This window comes from Salvelinus alpinus, chromosome 26 (assembly GCF_045679555.1).
Source record: "Salvelinus alpinus chromosome 26, SLU_Salpinus.1, whole genome shotgun sequence".
Classification (NCBI taxonomy): domain Eukaryota; kingdom Metazoa; phylum Chordata; class Actinopteri; order Salmoniformes; family Salmonidae; genus Salvelinus; species Salvelinus alpinus.
Genome location: NC_092111.1, coordinates 10,584,150 through 10,604,006, shown reverse-complemented (window position 1 = coordinate 10,604,006; position 19,857 = coordinate 10,584,150). Strand labels below are relative to the sequence as shown.

General features: G+C 48.2%; 1 protein-coding gene and 1 pseudogene across 1 annotated transcript; one reads left to right on the top strand and one right to left on the bottom strand.

Moving 5' to 3' along the window:
- Nucleotides 1-39: 39 nt before the first annotated feature.
- On the bottom strand, nucleotides 40-19,758 carry LOC139554680 (uncharacterized). The gene is made up of 5 exons (XM_071367705.1): nucleotides 19,575-19,758; nucleotides 18,909-19,247; nucleotides 10,123-10,236; nucleotides 621-673; nucleotides 40-482 (listed from the first exon to the last, which is right to left on the bottom strand). The coding sequence occupies exons 1-5, from the start codon at nucleotides 19,606-19,608 to the stop codon at nucleotides 351-353; spliced, it is 672 nt and encodes a 223-aa protein (XP_071223806.1). The 5' UTR covers nucleotides 19,609-19,758; the 3' UTR covers nucleotides 40-350.
- Nucleotides 1,559-2,354, top strand: LOC139555373 (uncharacterized; annotated as a pseudogene).
- Nucleotides 19,759-19,857: the final 99 nt, after the last annotated feature.

Here is a 19,857-nt window from a genome sequence, read left to right as displayed (position 1 = left end):
AAGAGAGTAACACATTGATTTGACCAATTGACTCCTTAACCAGACCGTTCGTATTTTATTTAGTTGTATTACAATACGACTACATTTTACAAAGGTTGCTCTTTAATAATATAGTACATTTATTTGCGTCTTTCAAGATACCCAAGATATTATTATTTTATCCAACTAATTCTATATCCTGTTGCCTTAAAATGTTTTTATTGAGATTCTTTGGAGAACAATAACAATAATTATTACATTAGCCTTTTCAACATTTACAGAGACACACATACATGCACGAATCAAAATACAATCTTATTTCCATCAAGAATGGATATTCAAAGAACCATGTCAGAAGTACATGTGATGTATCATGTGCCTGTATGAACACATTGGGCCACTGTTGCATAGGTGACATCCCCCTCGGACAATCCTGGCACTCCCTGAGCAGTGGGGCGGGCATTACCAATGTTCTTCAGACTGGCATAGTGCAGATCCACTTCCTATGAAAAACATATTTATCATGATTAGAGATTAAATATTAACATCATGCCATCCAAACCTCTCAGGCATACATTTACAGTTAGATAAGGTTTAGTCCTATCAATTATGACTTCAATCATTTACAGAAGTACTTTTACCTTGAGACTTGAATTCCTGTTCACACAGGTGTTGCACAAACATTTTGATTTACCTGAAAGAGGGAACAATTTAGTTTTAAAGGGGCAATCTGCAGTTCAAACAATAAGAAAAAGGTAACCCCACCATTGCTTTGGTAAATAGGTGAGCAATTGGTCTGGAGAGATGGAACCACTCTCAAATTCATAGACAGAACTATGGATGCAAGGACTGACCATCCATGAGATCAAATTATAGTTTTAATCATGTTTTGAGGATATACAGGGTTTGTTTACAATTACAGTGTTTACAAACATTGGAGTAAAACAATCTTATATTTGGAGTTTTGATGGGGTAGGACAGTTGAACTAAGCTCATGAGGCATTTATAGGTGATATTCTTCAAGAATCAATGGGTACATATTATTACTTTTGAAAGTCAAAAAATGTATGAATCAACTGCAGATTTGCAAAAGACTAACTTTGGTTTTGGAGTATGATGTGTCTTTAAGTAAACTTGTCAAACTTGAGATACGTTCAAAGTATTAACTGTTTGATTGTGTTTACATTTACCATTCAACCAAAGCAAGAATGGGGATTACCAAGATCTGTACATTATCTTTCGATGTTTACAATACACTGTCTTACTTGCTTTTCTTGTCACTGCAGCAGAAAGTGGATGTAAAGTTAAAATGACACTCCACAGCACAGTCTATGTATAGAAAGTACAAGAGCACACACCATTGTGCTTATCACACACGGGGAAGGATTTTTTCATTCAGATTTACGAGTTTTTCTGCCTTCTTGCTCTCACTATGCCAAACGTAAATCTTATCTTGGAGGATCTGTTGACTGTCTCGGGTTGCAAGGTGGAACGGGAACACTTTCACTAACACCACAGGAACACTTTCACTAACACCACGGGAACACTTTCACTAACACCACGGGAACACTTTCACTAACACCACGGGAACACTTTCACTAACACCACGGACTTTGTCAATGTTGTCTTACTAAAGGAGTTCAACTCACAAGAGGGCCTTCCAGAGCTGGAATACCCAAGTTTGGGGACATTTTCTTTACCACGCACCTTAGCTTTACCAGATGCTTTTCCATTCCACAAATCACTGTTTCTGTGAACGTGAATGAGTTCCTTGATTCTCGGTATGACTACGACTTTACAAATGTTAAGGATGGGGAAACAGTGTTTACTCAGGGGAAAGGAGCTGTACGTCAGACCCTGTGGCTGGAACCGCATTGCCCTGAAGGTTTTTAACAAATACAGGGATAGCGATGTATCGTTGGGGACCGGAGACGAGGACTGGCCAGTGTCCTTCTACAGACCTGCTATGGACGGATCCCAGGGCATCATCAGGAATGATGAGCTGGTGCTACTTTAGGAAGAGGAGTCTACTCAACACCGGACATTAACATAGCTGAGTAGTTCTCCCAGAGATTCACGTCCAAAGTTGATAACAAAACCTACAAGGTGGTGCTACAGAATAGGATCAACCCCCAGAAAAGGAGAGAGTTACTGGCTGGTCTATGTGCCTGAGGAATCATCTCCGGTTCAAGAGAAAGCTATTGTGGAAAACTCCACCCACCCTTATGGTCTGCTGCTTAAGGAAGTGTTGTAATCCATTAAGACAATGTTTGAAAGATAAGTAAATAGGTTGATCAGAAAATGAGATGTATCATCAGATCAATACTGTACATTTCTATATCAACTAAGTAACCAGGTTTATTTATTGTAGTCATAAGATTTCGTTTTTTTCCAGTGTAAATATAGCCTTTACCTGATAGGCTATTATTATGGATGTGTGTTCAAGGGTAATAAAATTGGGCCTCCCGGGTGGCGCAGTGGTCTAGGGCACTGCATCGCAGTGCTAACTGCGCCACCAGAGTCTCTGGGTTCGCGCCCAGGCTCTGTCGCAGCCGGCCGCGACCGGGAGGTCCGTGGGGCGACGCACAATTGGGCTAGCGTCGTCCGGGTTAGGGAGGGTTTGGCCGGTAGGGATATCCTTGTCTCATCGCGCTCCAGCGACTCCTGTGGCGTGCCGGGCGCAGTACGCGCCAACCAAGGGGGCCAGGTACACAGTGTTTCCTCCGACACATTGGTGCGGCTGGCTTCCGGGTTGGAGGCGCGCTGTGTTAAGAAGCAGTACGGCTGGTTGGGTTGTGCTTCGGAGAACGCATGGCTTTCGACCTTCGTCTCTCCCGAGCCCGTACGGGAGTTGTAGCGATGAGACAAGGTAGTAATTACTAGCGATTGGATACCACGAAAATTGGGGAGAAAATGGGATAAAAAAAAATAAAAAAAAATAAAAAATAAATAAAAAAAAGGGTAATAAAATTACCTAAAAGAGGAGTGCATTTTTTATTTACATTATACTTTATTTCCAGTGACCCCACCTTATCTAACCACATTTTTTAAACCAGTTATTTTGGTAAAAGTGTGCTTTTTAAGTACATATAACTTCACAATTGAAAAGCTCTAGTCACAGCATCTATACAGCACCAATATTGGACAATGCTGCCTAGTGGTATTCTTGTGGTATACCTTTTCCATTTGTTGACTTATATGAACAATTAACCTCATGATAGTTTGTTAGTGTCTTTATCATTAATCTACACTGAACAAAAATATAAACGCAACAATATCAAAGTAGACCCCCACTAGCCACAATTGCCTTCACATAGAGTTGATCAGGCTATTAATTGTGGCCTTTGGAATGTTGTCCCACTCCTCTTAAATGGCTGGGCGAAGGTTGGAAATTGGCGGGTACTGGAACACACCGATCCAGAGCATCCCAAACAAGCTCAATGGGTGACAGGTCTGGTGAGTATGCATGTCATGGAAGAACTGGGACATTTTCAGCTTCCAGGAATTGTGTAGAGATCTTTGCGACATGGGGCCGTGCATTATCATGCTGAAACATTAGGTGATGGCGGTGGATGAATGGCATGACAATGGGCCTCAGGATCTCATCACGGCATCCCTGTGGATTCAAATTGCCATCGATAAAATGCAATTGTGTTCGTTGTCCGTAGCTTATGCCTGCCCAAACCGGGGTTCATCCTTGAAGATTAAACTTCTCCAGCGTGCTAGTGGACATCGAAGGTGAGCATATGCACACTGACGTTGGTTACCTGCAGTCAGGTCAAGACTCTGGTGAGCACGGAGATGAACTTCCCTGAGACGGTTTCTGACAGTTGTGCAGATATTCTTCAGTTGTGCAAACCACAGTTTCATCAGTTGTCCGGTGGCTGGTCTCAGACGCTCCCGCAGGTGAAGAAGCCGGATGTGGAGACACTGGTCTGGCGTAGTTACAAGTGATCTGCGGTTGTGAGGCCAGTTGGACATACTGCCACATTCTCTAAAACGTTGTTATAGGCGGCTTATGGTAGAGAAATTAACATTCAATTATCTGGCAAGAGCTCTGGTGGACATTCCTTCAGTCAGCATGCCAATTGCACGCTTCTTCAAAACTTGAGACATCTCTGGCATTGTGTTGTGTGACAAAACATGCTGTTTAATCAGCTCCTGGATATGCCACACCTATCAGGTGGATGGATTATATTGGCGAAGGAGAAATGGTCACAAACAGGGATCTTAACAAATTTGTGCACAAAATTTGAGAGAAATAAGCATTTTGTGCACATGGAACATTTCTGGGATCTTTTATTTCTTTTAGTTGTGTCAAAATGACTGGATGTCCTTTGAGAGGTGTCCAGTGCTTGATACACACGGCAAACTCTTGAATGTGGAAAAACCCAGCGGCGTTGCAGTTCTTGACACAAACTGGTGTGCCTGGCACGTACTACCATACCACGTTCAAAGGCACTTAAATCGTTTTGTCATGCCCATTCACTCTCTGAATGACACATATACACAATTCATGTCTCAAGGCTTAGAAATCCTTACTTAACCTGTCTCCTCCCCTTCATCAGCACTGTTTGAAGTGTATTTAACAAGTGACATCAATAAGGGATTGTTTTCATCTGGATTCACCTGATCAGTATGTAATGGAAAGAGCAGGTGTTCATAATGTTTCGTACACTTGTGTATATCCAGTCTATAATCACCGGACAGTTTATTAGGTACACCACCCATTCACGAGAATGGATCGCTCCTACAGACAGTGAGTCACATGGCCGTGGCTTGCTATATAAAGCAGGCATACAGGAATCGAGGCATTCAGTTACTGTTCATTTGAATGTTAGAATGGGCAAAACAAGTGACCTAAGCGACTTTGAGCGTGGTATGATTGTTGGTGCCAGGCACGACAGATGCAGTATCTTAGAAACGGCCGCCCTCCTGGGCTTTTCACGCATGAACGTGTCTAAGGTTAAATGAGAACGGTGCAAGAAACAAAAACATCCAGTCAGCGGCAGTCCTGTGGGCAAAAACAGCTCTTTGATGAGAGAGGTCGAAGGAGAATGGCAGACCCTAGACCCACTCCAGTTTGCATACCGCCCCATCAGATCCACAGATGACGCAATCTCAGTTGCACTCCACGCTGCCCTTTCCCACCTGGACAAAAGGAACACCCACTTGAGAATGCTGTTCATTGACTACAGCTCATCACTAAGCTAAGGACCCTGGGACTAAACACCTCCCTCTGCAACTGGATCCTGGACCTCTTGACGGGCTGACCCGAGAAATGTCAATTTTTAAAAAATTGGTCAGCCAAAGCAAAAACCTGATAAAAAATATATTTATATAAATGCTGTAAGTACAGAAATGGTTTGCTCAGTGGTAAATAAATATCCAACTACTCAGTCAGAACTGTGTGAAGGTTGGGGTTTGTGACAGCAACTATGTGAGCTTATTACAGTATTATAGACACTATGGCCTTGTATTTCCTATGATCTTCCATCTAGAAGAAACCCTTACCTTGTCACGCCCTGGCCTTAGTATTCTTTGTTTTCTTTATTATTTTAGTTAGGTCAGGGTGTGACATGGGGAATGTATGTGTTTTTGTATTTTCTAGGGGTTTTGTATGGTAATTGGGTCAGTGTCTTGTCTAGGTGTTTTTATGTCTATGGCTGCCTAGATTGGTTCTCAATTAGAGGCAGCTGTGGTTCATTGTCTCTAATTGAGAGCCATATTTAAGGCAGTCATAGGCATTGGGGTTTTGTGGGTAATTGTCTATGTTGAACGTTTGTTGCTTGTCATTGCACTTACGTCATTTAGCTTCACGGTCGTTTGTTGTTTTGTTTAGTTTGTATTCAGTGTTCGTTTCGTGTTTTTCCTTTCTCTAAATAAAAGAGAATGTATTTTGCACACGCTGTGCCTTGGTCCTCTCTCTCACCCATAGACGATCGTGACAGAATTACCCACCAGAATCGGACCAAGCGGCGTGTCAAGCGGCAACAGGAGCAATACACACAGGATTTATGGCAAAGGGAGCAGGATATGGGCTACACTACGTGGGAGGAGATCGACAGGTGGGCGATCGACCCAGGGCGAGTGCCGGAGCCCGCCTGGGATCCTCTGGCGCAGTGCGAGGAGGGATACCGGCGAATGGAGGCAGCACGAAGACGCGGTAGGAAGCCTGTGAGTCAGCCCAAAAAATGTCTTGGGGGGGGGGGGGGGCTAAAAGGGAGTGTGGCGAAGTCAGGTAGGAGACCTGCGCCTACTCCCTGTACTTACCGTGGAGAGCGAGAGTACGGGCAGACACCGTGTTACGCAGTAGAGCGCATGGTGTCTCCTGTATGTGTGCATAGCCCGGTGCGGTACATACCAGCTCCTCGTATCTGCCGGGCTAGATTGAGTATTGAGCCAGGTGCCATGAAGCCGGCTCAACGCGTCGTCTCCTCGGGCCGGCTTACATGGCACCAGCCTTACGCATGGTGTCCCCGGTTCGCCTACATAGCCCGGTGCGGGTTATTCCACCTCCCCGCACTGGTCGGGCGACTGGGAGCATACAACCAGGTAAGGTTGGACAGGCTCAGTGCTCAAGGGAGCCAGTACGCCTGCACGGTCCAGTATTTCCGGCGCCACCTCCCCGCCCCAGCCCAGTACCACCAGTGCCTACACCACGCACCAGGCTTCCTGTGCGTCTCCAGAGCCCTGTTCCTCCTCCACGCACTAGCCCTATGGTGCGTGTCTCCAGCCCATTACCACCAGTGCCTACACCACGCACCAAGCCTCCTGTGTGTCCCCAGAGTCCTGTGCGTCCTGTTGCTGCTCCCCGCACTAGCCCTGAGATGCGTGTCCCCAGCCCGGTACCACCAGTGCCGGCACAACGCACTAGGCCTAATGTGCGTCTCCAGGGTCCAGTATGCCCTGTTCCTTCTCCCCGCACTAGCCTGAAGGTGCGTGTCCTTAGCCCGGTACCTCCAGTTCCGGCACCACGCACCAGGCATACAGTGTGCCTCAGCCGGCCAGAGCTGCCCGTCTGCCAAGCACCGTCAGAGCTGCCCGTCTGCCAAGCACCGTCTGAGCTGCCCGTCTGCCAAGCACCGTCTGAGCTGCCCGTCTGCCAAGCACCGTCTGAGCTGCCCGTCTGCCAAGCACCGTCTGAGCTGCCCGTCTGCCAAGCACCGTCTGAGCTGCCCGTCTGCCAAGCACCGTCTGAGTTGCCCGTCTGCCAAGCACCGTCTGAGCTGCCCGTCTGCCAAGCACCGTCTGAGCTGCCCGTCAAGCACCGTCTGAGCTGCCCGTCTACCAAGCACCGTCTGAGCTGCCCGTCTGCCAAGCACCGTCTGAGCTGCCCGTCTGCCAAGCACCGTCTGAGCTGCCCGTCTACCAAGCACCGTCTGAGCTGCCCGTCTGCCAAGCACCGTCTGAGCTGCCCGTCTGCCAAGCACCGTCTGAGCTGCCCGTCTGCCAAGCACCGTCTGAGCTGCCCGTCTGCCAAGCACCGTCTGAGCTGCCCGTCTACCAAGCACCGTCTGAGCTGCCCGTCTGCCAAGCACCGTCTGAGCTGCCCGTCTGCCAAGCACCGTCTGAGCTGCCCGTCTGCCAAGCACCGTCTGAGCTGCCCGTCTGTCCCGAGCCGTCAGAGCCGCCCGTCTGTCCCGAGTCGCTAGAGCCGTCCGCCAGACAGGATCAGCCAGAGCCGTCCGCCAGACAGGATCAGCCAGAGCCGTCCGCCAGACAGGATCAGCCAGAGCCGTCCGCCAGACAGGATCAGCCAGAGCCGTCCGCCAGACAGGATCAGCCCGAGCCGTCCGCCAGACAGGATCAGCCAGAGCCGTCCGCCAGACAGGATCAGCCAGAGCCGTCCGCCAGACAGGATCAGCCCGAGCCGTCCGCCAGACAGGATCAGCCGGAGCCGTCAGCCAGCCATGAGCAGCCGGATCCGTCAGCCAGCCATGAGCAGCCAGATCCGTCAGCCAGCCATGAGCAGCCAGATCCGTCAGCCAGCCATGAGCAGCCAGATCCGTCAGCCAGCCATGAGCAGCCAGATCCGTCAGCCAGCCATGAGCTGCCAGATCCGTCAGCCAGCCATGAGCTGCCAGATCCGTCAGCCAGCCATGAGCTGCCAGATCCGTCAGCCAGCCATGAGCTGCCAGATCCGTCAGCCAGCCATGAGCTGCCAGATCCGTCAGCCAGCCATGAGCTGCAGTCCCTCAGTCCGGAGCTGCAGTCCCTCAGTCCGGAGCTGCCGTCCCTCAGTCCGGAGCTGCCGTCCCTCAGTCCGGAGCTGCCGTCCCTCAGTCCGGAGCTACCCCTCAGTCCGGAGCTACCCCTCAGTCCGGAGCTACCCCTCAGTCCGGAGCTACCCATCCGTCCGGTGGCGCCCTCTGGGATGGTCTTCAGTCCGGGACTTGCTACAAGGGTCGCCGCTCCAGAGGCGCCACCAAAGCGGGTATTGACAATGGTGGAGTGGGGGCCACGTCCCGCACCCGAGCCACCGCCATAATAAGGCCCACCCCGGACCCTCCCCTTCAATGTCAGGTTGTGCGGCCGGAGTCCGCACCTTTGGGGGGGGGGGGGGGTACTGTCACGCCCTGGCCTTAGTATTCTTTGTTTTCTTTATTATTTTAGTTAGGTCAGGGTGTGACATGGGGAATGTATGTGTTTTTGTATTTTCTAGGGGTTTTGTATGGTAATTGGGTCAGTGTCTTGTCTAGGTGTTTTTATGTCTATGGCTGCCTAGATTGGTTCTCAATTAGAGGCAGCTGTGGTTCAATTGTCTCTAATTGAGAGCCATATTTAAGGCAGTCATAGGCATTGGGGTTTTGTGGGTAATTGTCTATGTTGAACGTTTGTTGCTTGTCATTGCACTTACGTCATTTAGCTTCACGGTCGTTTGTTGTTTTGTTTAGTTTGTATTCAGTGTTCGTTTCGTGTTTTTCCTTTCTCTAAATAAAAGAGAATGTATTTTGCACACGCTGCGCCTTGGTCCTCTCTCTCAGCAATAGACGATCGTGACATACCTTCTAACGACTCTTGTGAAGCTTGTGAACATCATAGAGCAAAACATAGCAGATATCAGAGAGCTTTTAATAGTTTCTAGCCCAAACCATTCTGACTATATAGACGTTTTTGTAAAAAGACCCGGCCCTGAACCCCTTCGGGATCCGCCATTGTCTCACAAACACCGATCTAGCTCAGCCCCCGTAAATCACACAGACTAATGGTTGGTACCAACGGATGCAAAAGAAATATACTTATCCAATGGGATCCAGACCTCTGTAGTTCAGATGATGTTTTAAAGGGGATATAAGTCCAAATGGCGCTGGCTTCGCGTTAGGTTAAGGTCAACGGCATCATAACCTTTACCAAGTACCAGGACATTTTAGCCAAAAACTTGGTTGCCTCTGCCAGGAGGCTGACACTTGGCTGCAAGTGGATCTTCCAGCAGGACAATAACCTCAAGCACACATCAAAATCCTCAAAGAAATGGTTAATTGACCACAAATCAACATTTTTCCATGGCCATCTCAGTCTCCGGACTTGAACCCCATTGAAAACCTGTGATTTGAATTGAAGAGGGCAGTCCATAAGCGCAGACGAAGGATATCAAGGATCTGGAAAGATTCTGTATGGAGGAATGGTCTAAGATTCCTCCTGATGTGTTCTCCAATCGGATAAATATTTTAGAAAAAGGCTCAGTGTCGTTATGCTCGCAAGGGGAGGGTGATGGAGTACTGAAAACAGGGGTGCCAATCATTTTGACTACTGTCTTTTTAAGAATTTTGGTATTACTTGCTAAACAAAATCTCTTTCTCTAAAATAATATACAGTGGTAAGAAAGTATGTGAACCCTTAAAGCATAAATTGGTCATAAAATTTGATCTGATCTTCATCTAGGTCACAACAATAGACAAACACAGTCTGCTTAAACTAATAACACAAACAATTATACATTTTCATGTCTTTATTGAACACACCGTGTAAACATTCACAGTGCAGGGTGGGAAAAGTATTTGAACCCTTGGATTTAATAACTGGTTGACCCTCCTTTGGCAGCAATAACATATGCTTCTGTTTGATGCACTGATGAGAAATAAGTGCAAACTTTCCTCAATAAATATAGGGCGGCAAGCCAAGGAATTGCGGCAAGCTCACCTGACTGGAAACAGAGTCCAAAGAGACAGAGGGTGCCAAACAAAACTGAGACTGGGGCAACACAGGCCAGGAGAGTCCAACACGACACCAATTCCCTCTCTGTCACCTCTGCGTCTGGAACACAAACCACACAGCAGTTAACACACACCAGCCCAGGGCTAGGGTTCCTGTGGGAGGATAGCTGAGCAGAAACAGAAACCTCAAACAAATCAAATCAAATTTTATTGGTCACATACACATGGTTAGCAGATGTTATTGCGAGTGTAGCGAAATGCTTATGCTTCTAGATCTGAAAGTGCAGCAGTAATATCAACAATTCCACAACAAAACCCAATACACACAATCTAGTAAAGGAATGGGATAAGAATATATAAATATAAAAATATATGGATGAGCAGTGACAGAGCGGCTAAGATGCGATAGATAGTGTAGGATACAGTATACATTATATACATATGAGATGAGTAATGCGAGATATGTAAACATTCTTAAAGTGGCGTTATTAAAGTGACTAGTGTTCCATTTATTAAAGTGGCCAATGATATCAAGTCTGTAAGTAGGCATCCTGACCTCGCCTTCTGGATAGAAGCGGGTTGAACAGGCAGTGGCTCGGGTGGTTATTGTCCTCGATGATCTTTTTTGCCTTCCTCTAACATCGGGTGTTGTAGGTGTCCTGGAGGGCAGATTGTCACGTTCCTGACCTATTTCTGTTAGTTTGTTATATGTGTTAGTTGGTCAGGACGTGAGTTTGGGTGGGCATTCTATGTTTTCTGTTTCTATGTTGGTTTATGGGTTGCCTGGTATGGCTCTTAATTAGAGGCAGGTGTTTGGCGTTCCTCTAATTAAGAGTCATATTTAGGTAGGTGTTTTCACAGTGTTCGTGGTGGGTGATTGTCTCCTGTGTTTGTGTATGTCGTTGCGCCACACGGGACTGGTTTCGGTTTGTTTGTTCAGTGTCATTTATGTGTAGGTTTTTTTCCCTGTTCGTGCGTTCTCGTGGTTTATGTGAGTCCGTCGTTCAGATCTGTCTACACCGTTTATTTGTTTTGTTAGTGTATTAGTCGTGTTCGTGTTTTTGTTAATAAATCATGTCTACAAACTCCGCTGCATTTTGGTTCGATCCCTGCTCCTCCTCTTCTGATGAAGAGGAGGAGGTAAGCCGTTACAGAATCACCCACCGATCCAGAACCAAGCGGCGCGAAGTCGAGCAGGATTCTACACAGGTATCATGGACTTGGGAGGAAATATTGGACGGGAAAGGTCCATGGGCACAGTCGGGAGAATATCGCCGCGCTCGTGAGGAGATGGAGGCAGCGAGAGCCCAAGAGCGTTGGTATGAGGAGGCAGCAAGGAGACGTGGCTGGAAGCCCGAGAGGAGACCCCAAAAATTTATTGGGGGGGGGAGGCTAAGAGGTAGTGGGCCAAGGGCAGGTAGGAGACCTGCGCCCACTTCCCAGGCTTACCGTGGAGAGCGGGAGTACGGGCAGGCGCCGTGTTACGCAGTAGAGCGCACGGTGTCTCCTGTACGAGTGCATAGCCCAGTGCGGGTTATTCCACCTCCCCGCACTGGTAGGGCTAGATTGGGCATTGAGCCAGGTGTCATGAGGCCGGCTCAACGCGTCTGGTCTCCAGTGCGTCTCCCCGCACTGGTCGGGCGACGGGGAGCATTCAACCAGGTAAGGTTGGGCAGGCTCGGTGCTCAAGGGAGCCAGTACGCCTTCACGGTCCGGTATTTCCGGCACTACCTCCCCGCCCCAGCCCAGTACCACCAGTGCCTACACCACGCACCAGGCTTCCAGTGCGTTTTCAGAGCCCTGTGCCTCCTCCACGCGCTCTCCCTATGGTGCGTGTCTCCAGCCTAGTGCCTCCAGTTCCGGCACCGCGCACTAAGCCACATGTGCGTCTCCTAAGTCCTGTGCACACTGTTTTTCCCCGCACTCGTCCTGAGGTGCGTGCCCTCAGTCCGGTACCACGCACCAGGAATATAGTGCGCTTCGAGAGGTCAGTGTGTCCTGTCCCTGCTCCCCGCACTAGGCTTGAAGTGCGTGTCTTCAGTCAGGTGCCTCCAGTTCCGGCACCACGCACCAAGCCTACAGTGCGTCCCAGCCGGCCAGAGTCTGCCGTCTGCCCAACGGTGCATGAACTGCCTGTCTGCCATGAGCCTGCAAAGCTGCCCGTCTGCCATGAGCCTACAGAGCCTTCCGCCAGACAGGAGCAGCCAGAGCCTTCCGCCAGACAGGTGCAGTCTGAGCCATCCGTCTCCGCAGCGCCATCTGAGCCATCCGTCTCCCCAGCGCCGTCTGAGCCATCCGTCTCCCCAGCGCCGTCTGAGCCATCCGTCTCCCCAGCGCCGTCTGAGCCATCCGTCTGTCCCGAGCCATTAGAGCCGCCCGTCTGTCCCGAGCCGTCAGAGCCGATAGTCAGTCAGGAGCCGCTAGAGCCAGTCGTCAGTCAGGATCTGCCAGAGCCGCCAACCAGACAGGATCTGCCAGAGCCGCCAACCAGACAGGATCTGCCAGAGCCGCCAACCAGACAGGATCTGCCAGAGCCGCCAACCAGACAGGATCTGCCAGAGCCGCCAACCAGACAGGATCTGCCAGAGCCTTCAGCCAGCCATGAGCGTCCAGAGCCGTCAGCGAGCCATGAGCGTCCAGAGCCGTCAGCGAGCCATGAGCGTCGAGAGCCGTCAGCCAGCCATGAGCGTCGAGAGCCGTCAGCCAGCCATGAGCGTCCAGAGCCGTTAGCCAGTCATGAGCTGTCCCTTAGCCCGGAGCGGCTGTTTACCCAGAACTGCCCCTCAGTCCAGAGCTGTCTCTCTGTCCGGAGCTGCCTTTCAGTCCGGAGTTGCCCCTCTGTCCTGATCTCCCTCTCTATCCTGAGCTACCTCTATATCCTGATCTATCCCTCTGTCTTGATCTATCCCTCTGTCCCGGTGCTGCCCCTGTTGTTGATGTTACCAAGAGGATTTTGTGGGGGTAAGATGAGGGTGGACATTCATAGGGGGAGATGGAAGCTGGGATTGACTATGGTGGGGTGGGGACCTCGCCCGGAGCCTGAGCCACCACCGTGGTCAGATGCCCACCCAGACCCTCCCCTAGACTTTGTGCTGGTGCGCCCGGAGTTCGCACCTTATGGGGGGGGTTATGTCACGTTCCTGACCTATTTCTGTTAGTTTGTTATATGTGTTAGTTGGTCAGGACGTGAGTTTGGGTGGGCATTCTATGTTTTCTGTTTCTATGTTGGTTTATGGGTTGCCTGGTATGGCTCTTAATTAGAGGCAGGTGTTTGGCGTTCCTCTAATTAAGAGTCATATTTAGGTAGGTGTTTTCACAGTGTTCGTGGTGGGTGATTGTCTCCTGTGTTTGTGTATGTCGTTGCGCCACACGGGACTGGTTTCGGTTTGTTTGTTCAGTGTCATTTATGTGTAGGCTTTTTTCCCTGTTCGTGCGTTCTCGTGGTTTATGTGAGTCCGTCGTTCAGATCTGTCTACACCGTTTATTTGTTTTGTTAGTGTATTAGTCGTGTTCGTGTTTTTGTTAATAAATCATGTCTACAAACTCCGCTGCATTTTGGTTCGATCCCTGCTCCTCCTCTTCTGATGAAGAGGAGGAGGTAAGCCGTTACACAGATAGTTTGCCCTGGTGATATGTTGTGCAGACCTCACCACCCTCTGGAGAGCCCTGTGGTTGTGGGTGGTGCAGTTGCCATACTAGGCGGTGATACAGCCCGACAGGATGCTCTCAATTGTGCACCTGTAAACGTTAGTGAGGGTTTTCGATGACAAGCCACATTTATTCAGCCTCTTGAGGTTGAAGAGGCGGTGTTGCGCCTTCTTCACCACACTGTCTGTGTGGGTGGACCATTTCAGTTTGTCGGTGATATGTACACCGAGGAACTTAAAACTTTCCACCTTCTCCACTGCCACTGCCACTGTCGATGTGGATAGGGGGGTGCTCCCTTTGCTGTTTCCTGAAGTCCATGATCATCTCTTTTGTCTTGCTGACATTGAGTGGGAGGTTATTTTCCTGACACCACATTCCGAGAGCCTTCCCCTCCTCCCTGTAGGCTGTCTCGCCGTTGTTGGTAATCAGGCCTACTACTGTTGTGTCGTCTGCAAACTTGATGATTGAGTTGGAGGCGTGCATGGCCACGCAGTCGTGGTTGAACAGGGAGTACAGGAGGGTGCTGAGAACGCACCCTTGTGGGGCCCTAGTGTTGAGGATCAGCGGAGTGGAGATGTTGTTTCCTACCTTCACCACCTGGGGGCGGCCCGTCAGGAAGTCCAGTACCCAGTTGCACAGGGCGGGGTCGAGACCCGGGGTCTCAAGCTTAATGATGAGTTTGGAGGGTACTATGGTGTTGAATGCTGAGCTGTAGTCAATGAACAGCATTCTTAAATAGGTATTCCTCTTGTCCAGATGGGATAGGCCAGTGTGCAGTGTGATGGCGATTGCATCGTCTGTGGACCTATTGGGGCGGTAAGCAAATTGAAGTGGGTCTAGGGTGACAGGTAGGGTGGAGGTGATATGATCCTTGACTAGTCTCTCAAAGCACTTCATGATGACAAAAGTGAGTGCTACGGGGCAATAGTCATTTATTTCAGTTACCTTTGCTTTCTTGGGAACAGGAACAATGGTGGCCATCTTGAAGCATGTGGGGACAGCAGACTGGGATAGGGATTGATTGAATATGTCCGTAAACACACCAGCTGGTCTGCGCATGCTCTGAGGCATTGCGAGGGTTAACACGTTTAAATGTTTTACTCACGTTGGCCACGGAGGAGAGCACACAGTCTTTGGTAGTGGGCCGCGTGAGTGGCACTGTATTGTCCTCAAAGTGGGCAAAGAAGGTGTTTAGTTTGTCTGGAAGCAGGATGTCAATGTCCGCGATGGGGCTGGTGTTCTGTTTGTAATCCATGATTGTCTGGAATTCTAGTTGGGTGAACAAAAGGACTTGAGTTCCTGTATGTTGTTTAAGATTACACCACGAGTCGTTAATCATGAAACATACACCCTCGCCCTTCTTCTTACCGGAGAGATGTTTATTCCTGTCGGCGTGATGCACTGAAAATCCTGTTGGCTGTATCGACTCCGACAGCATATCCCAAGCTAGCCATGTCTCTGTGAAAGCAACTCTTGCCCTGATTTCGTCGACTTTGTTAACTAGGGACTAGACATTAGCGAGTAATATACTCGGAAGCGGTGGGTGGTGTGCGCGCCTCCAAAGGCTCACTAGAAGACCGCTTCGGCACCCTCTTCTCCGGCGACGTTGTTTTGGGTCGGCCTCTGGAATCAGTTCAAATGCCCTGGGAGGTGCAGACAAAGGATCCGCGTTGGGAAAGTCGTATTCCTGGTCGTAGTGCTGGTTGTGCTGGTAAGTTGACGTCTCTCTGATATCCAATTGATCTTCCCGGCTGTATGTAATAACACTTAAGGTTTTCTGGGCTAACAATTTATGGAGGTAACGACCTCTTTAATTTTTACACATTTTGTTAGGTTACAGCCTTATTCTAAAATTGATTAAATTGTTTTTCCCCCTGATCAATCTGACTTGCCTAGTTAAAAAAAGGTTACTTTTTTGTTAATACATCTACACACAATACCCCATAATGACAAAGCAATTTACATTTACAAATGTGTAAAGAATAAAAAACTGAAATATCACATTTACAGAAGTATTCAGACCTTTACTTAGTACTTTGTTTGAAGTACCTTTGGCAGTGATTACAGCCTTGAGTCTTCTTGAGTATGACGCTACAAGCTTGGCACACCTGTATTTGGGGAGTTTCTCCCATCATTTTCTGCAGATCCTCTCAAGCTCTGTCAGGTTGGATGGGGAGCGTCGCTGCACAGCTATTTTCAGGTCTCCCCAGAGATCAGGTTCAAGTCCAGGCTATGGCTGGGCCACTCAAGGACATTCAGAGACTTGTCCCGAAGCCACTCCTGCATTGTCTTGGCTATGTGCTTCGGTTTGTTGTCCTGTTGGAAGGCGAGTCTTAGCCCCAGTTTGAGGTCCTGAGAGCTCTGGAGCAGGTTCTCATCAAGGATCTCTCTGTACATTGCTCCGTTCATCTTTCCCTTGATCCCGACTAGTCTTCCAGTCCCTGCTGCTGAAAAACATCCCCACAGCATGATGCTGTCACCACCATGCTTTACCGTAGGGATGGTGCCAAGTTTCCTCCAGACGTGATGATTGGCATTCAGGCCAAAGAGTTCAATCTTGGTTTCATCAGACCAGAGAATCGTGTTTCTCATGGTCTGAGTCTTTAGGTGCCTTTTGGCAAACTCCAAGCGGGCTATCATGTGCCTTTTACTGAGGAGTGGCTTCCATCTGGCCACTCTACCATAAAGGCCTGATTGGTAGAGTGCTGCAGAGATGGTTGTCCTTCTGGAAGGTTCCCCCATCTCCACATAGGGACTCTGGAGCTCTGTCAGAGTGACCATCGGGTTCTTGGTCACCTCCCTGACCGAGGCCTTTCTCCCCCGATTGCTTAGATTGGCTGGGCAGTCGGCTCTAGGAAGCGTCTTGGTGGTTCCAAACTTCTTCCCTTATGAATGATAGAGTTGCCACTGTGTACTTGTGGACCTTCAATGCTGCAGAATTGTTTTGGTACCCTTCCCCAGATCTGTGCCTCGACAAAATCCTGTCTCAGAACTCTTTGGACAATTCCTTCGAACTCAGGGCTTGGTTTTTGCTCTGACATGCACTGTCAACTGTGTGACCTTATATAGACAGGTGTGTGCCTTTACAAATCATTTCCAATCAATTGAATTTACCACAGGTGGTTTTCGACTTGTCATTATGGGGTATTGTATGTAGCTTGATGAGGGAAAAATGTATTTAATCCATTTTAGAATAAGGCGTAACAAAATGTGGAAAAAGTCAAGCGGTCTGAATACTTTCAGAATGCACTGTATGTTACCCACAAGGTCAACTGTCTTTTTTTGGTCCTCCGTGTGGTCTCATGTGGCACCTGTTTAACATCAAAGTATTTTTCTCTTGAAAAGCTTACATGGAACACTGAACATGTAAGCATCGACTTTTTATTTTATTTATCTTTTATTTTTTATCATTTTTATCCCCTTTTTCGTGGTATCCAATTGTTAGTAAGGTCGAAAGCCATGCGTCCTCCGAAACACAACCCAACCAAGCCGCACTGCTTCTTAACACATTGCGCATCCAACCCGGAAGCCAGCCGCACCAATGTGTCGGAGGAAACACCGTGCACCTGGCGACCTTGGTTAGCGCGCACTGCGCCCGGCCCGCCACAGGAGTCGCTGGTGCGCGATGAGACAAGGATATCCCTACCAGCCAAACCCTCCCTAACCCAGACGACGCTAGGTCAATTGTGCGTCGCCCCACGAACCTCCCGTTCGCGGCCGGCTGCGACAGAGCCTGGGCGCGATCCCAGAGTCTCTGGTGGGACAGCTAGCGCTGCGATGCAGTGCCCTAGACCACTGCGCCACCCGGGAGGCCCAGACTTTTTATTTTTGACCATATGGCCAATTCTAATTCTATAATGGTCACCTGCACAGGGCACTTTCAGTATGATGAATAACATCCCAAACATTTTCCTGAAAAGTTATTGTAATATGGAATCACATATTCAGATATCTGAATATATACTGAACACAAATATAAACGCAACATGCAACAATTTAAAGGATTTTACTGAGTTACAGTTCATATTAGGAAATCAGTAAATTAAATAAATGTATTAGGCCCTAATCTATGGATTTCACATGACTGTGCAGGGTTGCAACCACTTGGGAGGGCATAGGCCCAACCACTTTGGAGCCAGGCCTACCCACTGGGGAGCCAGGGCCACCCACCGGGGAGCCAGACCTAGTCAATCAGAATTTGTTTTTCTCCACAAAACGGCTTTATTACAGACAGAAATACTCCTCCGTTTCATCAGCTGTTCGGGTGGCTGGTCTCAGACGATCCAGCAGGTGAAGAAGCCAGATGTGGAGGTCCTGGGCTGGCGTGGTTACACGTGGTCTGAGGTTGTGAGGTGACGTTGGAGGCAGTGTAACGGATGTGAAATGGCTAGCTAGTTAGCGGGTACGCGCTAGTAGCATTTCAATCAGTTACGTCACTTGCTCTGAGACTTTAAGTAGGGTTTCCCCTTGCTCTGCAAGAGCCGTGGCCTTTGTGGCGAGGGGACGGTTTAAAGTTATACTGTTACAGCAGCTTATGGTAGAAAAATTAACATTACATTCTCTGGCAACAGCTCTGGTGGACCTTCCTTCAGTAACCATGCCAATTTCACACTCCCTCAAAACTTGAGACATCCGTGGCATTGTGTTGTGTGGCAAAACTGCACATTTTAGAGTGGCCTTTTATTGTCCTCAGCACAAAGTGCACCTGTGTAATGATCATGATCTTTATTCAGCTTCTTGATATGCCACACCTGTCAGGTGGATGGATTGTCTTGGCAAAGGAGAAATGCTCACTAAGAGGGATGTAAACAAATTTCTGCACAAAATGGGAGAGAAATAAGCTTTTTGTGCGTATGGAAAATTTCTGGGATCTTTTATTTCAGCTCATGAAACCAACCCTTTACATGTTGCGTTTATATTTGTGTTCAGTATATAGTACATACATACCATATTTATATATCTGAATACCCTATGCACCTGGTTACCTGACCTCTGTCTAAGTAATGCAAGGTTTTGAGACTTCATTATAAAGGTATCTATTCAGTACACTAAAGACAAGCTAGTGCATTTCTTAGCCTGGGCCAAATACATATTTGACTAATATAATGATGACCAACAACATACCTGCAAAAGTCAGACGGATGCCCTTTCCAAATCGCACTGTCCCATCGTAGCGACCAGCACAGTAGTACAATCCCAAATCTGCTTCTGTCACCACAATGATCTCCAAACTGTTGTTTTCCTTCGTGTCAAAGTGACCCATGTATTCCTCATTAACTGCTGCAGTATTTAGAAAATGTGATAGCCTGGTAACAGTTATAAGGGTAACAAGTTCCTCTGAGAGCAGTTGGAACCAGATTATTTCTTTACTGTTTGTGAGGTTGCATGACAGGGAAGCATTTTGTCCAGCCTGAACAAAATGGACCACAGTTGATGCGGACAGTAAGTGTAGTCCAGAAACATCTAGAAAAGAACATTTAATAGTTTATTAAACCCATTTGCAAATTATCAGTGTCGGCTGGTGGGAGACTATAGGAGGACGTGCTCATTGTAATGGCTGGAATGGAGTAAATTAAATGGTATCAAACATATGGAAACCACATTGACACTGTTCTGTCAATTACATTCCAGCCATTACAATGAGCCCGTCCTCGTGTAGCCCCGTCCACTAGCGTCCTCTGATATCTATCTATCTATCTATCTATCTATCTATCTAGTATCAGTACCTACATGTCTGTCTTTCTATCAATCAATCAGTCAGTCAGTCTCACCATCCATCAATATACTTACAAAATAAAATGATCAGGTAGACACATTTCCCCATAATCGCACGATATTTCACCTGTGAAGATGACAGTCTATTCACCACTAGACAACCCTAATGAATGTACTACAGAGAAAGCCTATGGTACAGTATATGGTAATGCATTGAATGGGGAAATGCTTATGTACCCGAGAAAGACCACCACATTTGACATTGTTTGCGTCTGAGGCTGAGCTGCGGTTTTGGACAATGTAGCTTGCAAGGCTTAGGTTGTGTTTCCTGCGAAGTTCCCCATACTTAAAATGGAAA

Excerpts from the sequence above, each read along its gene's own strand:
- LOC139554680 (XM_071367705.1), bottom strand. The coding sequence starts at position 19,608 with ATGGGGAAATGTGTCTACCTGATCATTTTATTTT. Across the intron at positions 19,248-19,574 it reads CTACCTGATCATTTTATTTT|ATGTTTCTGGACTACACTTA; the intron begins GTAAGTATATTG and ends GTTCTTTTCTAG. Across the intron at positions 10,237-18,908 it reads CATCCGTCTGACTTTTGCAG|ACGCAGAGGTGACAGAGAGG; the intron begins GTATGTTGTTGG and ends TTTGTGTTCCAG.